Source organism: Pygoscelis adeliae, unplaced genomic scaffold (assembly GCF_000699105.1).
Source record: "Pygoscelis adeliae isolate BGI_AS28 unplaced genomic scaffold, ASM69910v1 Scaffold1411, whole genome shotgun sequence".
Classification (NCBI taxonomy): Eukaryota; Metazoa; Chordata; class Aves; order Sphenisciformes; family Spheniscidae; genus Pygoscelis; species Pygoscelis adeliae.
This window is the reverse complement of record NW_008824087.1, coordinates 1,315-3,865: the sequence shown is the minus strand read 5'-3', so window position 1 is coordinate 3,865 and position 2,551 is coordinate 1,315. Positions and strand designations below refer to the sequence as shown.

The window sequence follows — 2,551 nt, the reverse complement described above, 5'->3', positions numbered from 1 at the left end:
CAGGACTGGTAAGCCTGACTGCTTAGCCCTGCCTGCCCAGACCTGCTGCCCACCCAGCCAAGATGCGTGAACCCCTGTTCATCCCTGCTCGATTCTCCCTGCCCACATCCCTGGCGGCTGCCCCACTACACCTTCCCCATCCTCTGCTCCCCATCCTCCCCATGCTGGACACAGCAAACAATGCAGCAAAGGAGCCCCCCAACGCCCCTGGGGTGCTGAGAGGAAGGGTTGGATCCAGGACCGCGGGGCTCAAGGGTGCCTTGGACCCTGGCAGCACCCCTGCTCCTGCCAACAAAAGCACCGAGTTCTGGGGCAGCTTCTGCACCTATTTATTTAGAAGAGTGAGGTGTGATCCTGGCGCGGGGCAGCGGGTCCGGCAGAGCCTAGCCGAGGAGGACAAGAAGGGGCACCACAGAGGAGGGAGCAGAGCCTGGTTTCCACCAGGTCTGGAGGACGCATGGCCCTGGCGTTGGCCCCTTCAGCTGCAGGGAAGCAGGACAGACAGACAAGCCGTTAGAGCAGGGGAAAGCCAGCGTGATGCAGAGCCCCGAGGCAGGCCGGGGTGGCTTCCTGGGGGGCTGCGAGTCCCTGCTCAGCCCAGGCCATGCCAGGAGGGAGACCCGTCTTCCCCCACCCGTGCTCACCTGATGGCCTTGGTGCACTGATCTGTTGAAAAGCAAAGAGAGGGGTGAGCATGCCACGGGCAGTGCCTTGGGCCCCTGTGCAGCATCCCCATGCAGAGGGGCCATGCATGCCACCCTACGCCTTCCTGACACTCACCTGACTTGGGCAGGATGGCCAGCATGTCCTTGGTCAGGCCCACGGTGGGGATGAGCTCTTTGAACTTCTGCAGGAGCTGGGGGCTTGGGTCCTGCTCCCTCGCTGCAGCCAGACACCCAAAGCGGGGGCTGGTGGGTGCAGGGGGACCTGGCAGCAAGCCCCACACTGGGGGTCTGGCTCCCGCGGGGCAGTGATGGAGTCCCAGGGGAAGGCAAAGGCAAAGCCATGGAAGTCTAGGGTGGACACCGGGCACCCCACGGCTGCCCTGGGCTGGCAGCAAAGGGGCACAAGCCCCTTGGCATGGGCAACCCACCCACCTGGGGTGGTACGGGGCAGCTGGCGGGGCTGGGGTCTGCAGCCGGACTGGCACACTGCAGGGGGCTTTGGTTCAAACCGCAATCAACCTGGGATATTTTTGGTGCAAGGTTTCATTCACCCCAAAATGAATTCCCTGGGTGTGCCTCGGTGCCAGCATGTTGGGTGCCAACATGGTGGCCCATGGCAGCAGTGGGGAGCCCAGCCCCTGCCCCCACTGGTGCCCAAATCCCTCTCTGGGGAGCCATGGGTGCCCGTTCCTGCTCCCGACACCTACTGAGGAGCTGCAGCGCAGTGCTGGGCTTCTGCCCACTCTGATGGAGCTCGTGCACGATGGCGTAGTGGCTGTAGTCCGTCTCCATCACATGCAGATCCCTCTTCTCTTGTGCTGCTAAAGGACCCCAGATGGTGCCCAGTCGAGCAACGCGGCACAGCCCGCGCACCTCTACAGCCCCCTCCGGGGCTCACGGCTCAGGGACCAAGCCCCACTTTTGCCTGAGGGGGGTATGAGAAGGGAACCTCTATGCAACCCGGCGGAGCTGGGCACCCACCCGCAGCACGACCTCTCACCGAGCGATGGAGGCAGAGGGGCCAAACCCACCTCCCGCGGCTCCCCGGGCACGGGGGACCGATGATGCCCACCCTCCATTTCAGGGTGTCCGTGGCTCTGATCCCCCCTGCCCACACGTACCCATGTAGTGCCCTGCCTGCCCGCTTTGCTGGAAGAGCAGCTCAAACTTTTGGCATCCGTCCAGCCTGGAAAGGGAAAATGGAAACGGCAAATGTGGCTGAACGCCACGTGGGAGGGTAGCAGGGCGGCGGGGCAGGGAGGAGCCCTGCCTGCCCGGGGGACATGCCAGGGCACAGGCAAGACCGGACACCGCAGGGCAGTGGGTCTGTGGGAGTATGCTCCTCACCCAGCCGCCTCGGTGGGGAGGGGAGTCCCCCGGCCCAAGAGGGACGCAACGAGCAGGATGGGCACTCACAGGGGCCAGACAAGCTTCATAGCCAGGTCCCCCTCTGGCGTGAAGCTGATGGTGACGATAGACGACTTCATCCCATCCTTCGTCTTCAGGAACACAGAGCAGTTGGAAACGACAGCTGCAACATGCCACGTCCCTGCAGACTGCAGCAGGACATCACCAGTGGGGTTTGGGAAAGCCACGAGGACCTGCCAGGGGGACCTGCCAGCCCACGAGGGGACCTGCCACCCTCTGTGGGGACCAGCCAGCCTAACACGGGATCCTGCCACCTGCCTGCGTGCAGAACACCCTGCCCTGCCCCATGCCAGGAGGGTGGGCACAGCGTCTGGCCCATGTTCCCTGGGGAAGCGCCGCACGCTCTGGGGCACTACGGCCCTGGGTGTTTGTGTCCCTGCAGCGGGGCCACCGCTGGGTCTGGCCACAGCGGGCGGGAGCTGGCCAGGCCTAACCCAATTTTGCACAGGAACCCAACC

At 64.5% G+C, this 2,551-nt stretch overlaps 1 protein-coding gene across 1 annotated transcript; it reads right to left on the bottom strand.

Moving 5' to 3' along the window:
* Window positions 1–312: 312 nt before the first annotated feature.
* Window positions 313–2,230, bottom strand: LOC103925459 (lipocalin-15-like). Its single transcript, XM_009334184.1, has 6 exons — window positions 2,082–2,230; window positions 1,787–1,851; window positions 1,373–1,483; window positions 781–882; window positions 645–666; window positions 313–482 (listed from the first exon to the last, which is right to left on the bottom strand). Exons 1-6 carry the CDS (start codon window positions 2,150–2,152, stop codon window positions 479–481), a joined length of 375 nt encoding a protein of 124 aa, XP_009332459.1. The 5' UTR covers window positions 2,153–2,230; the 3' UTR covers window positions 313–478.
* Between the last annotated feature and the right edge of the window lie 321 nt (window positions 2,231–2,551).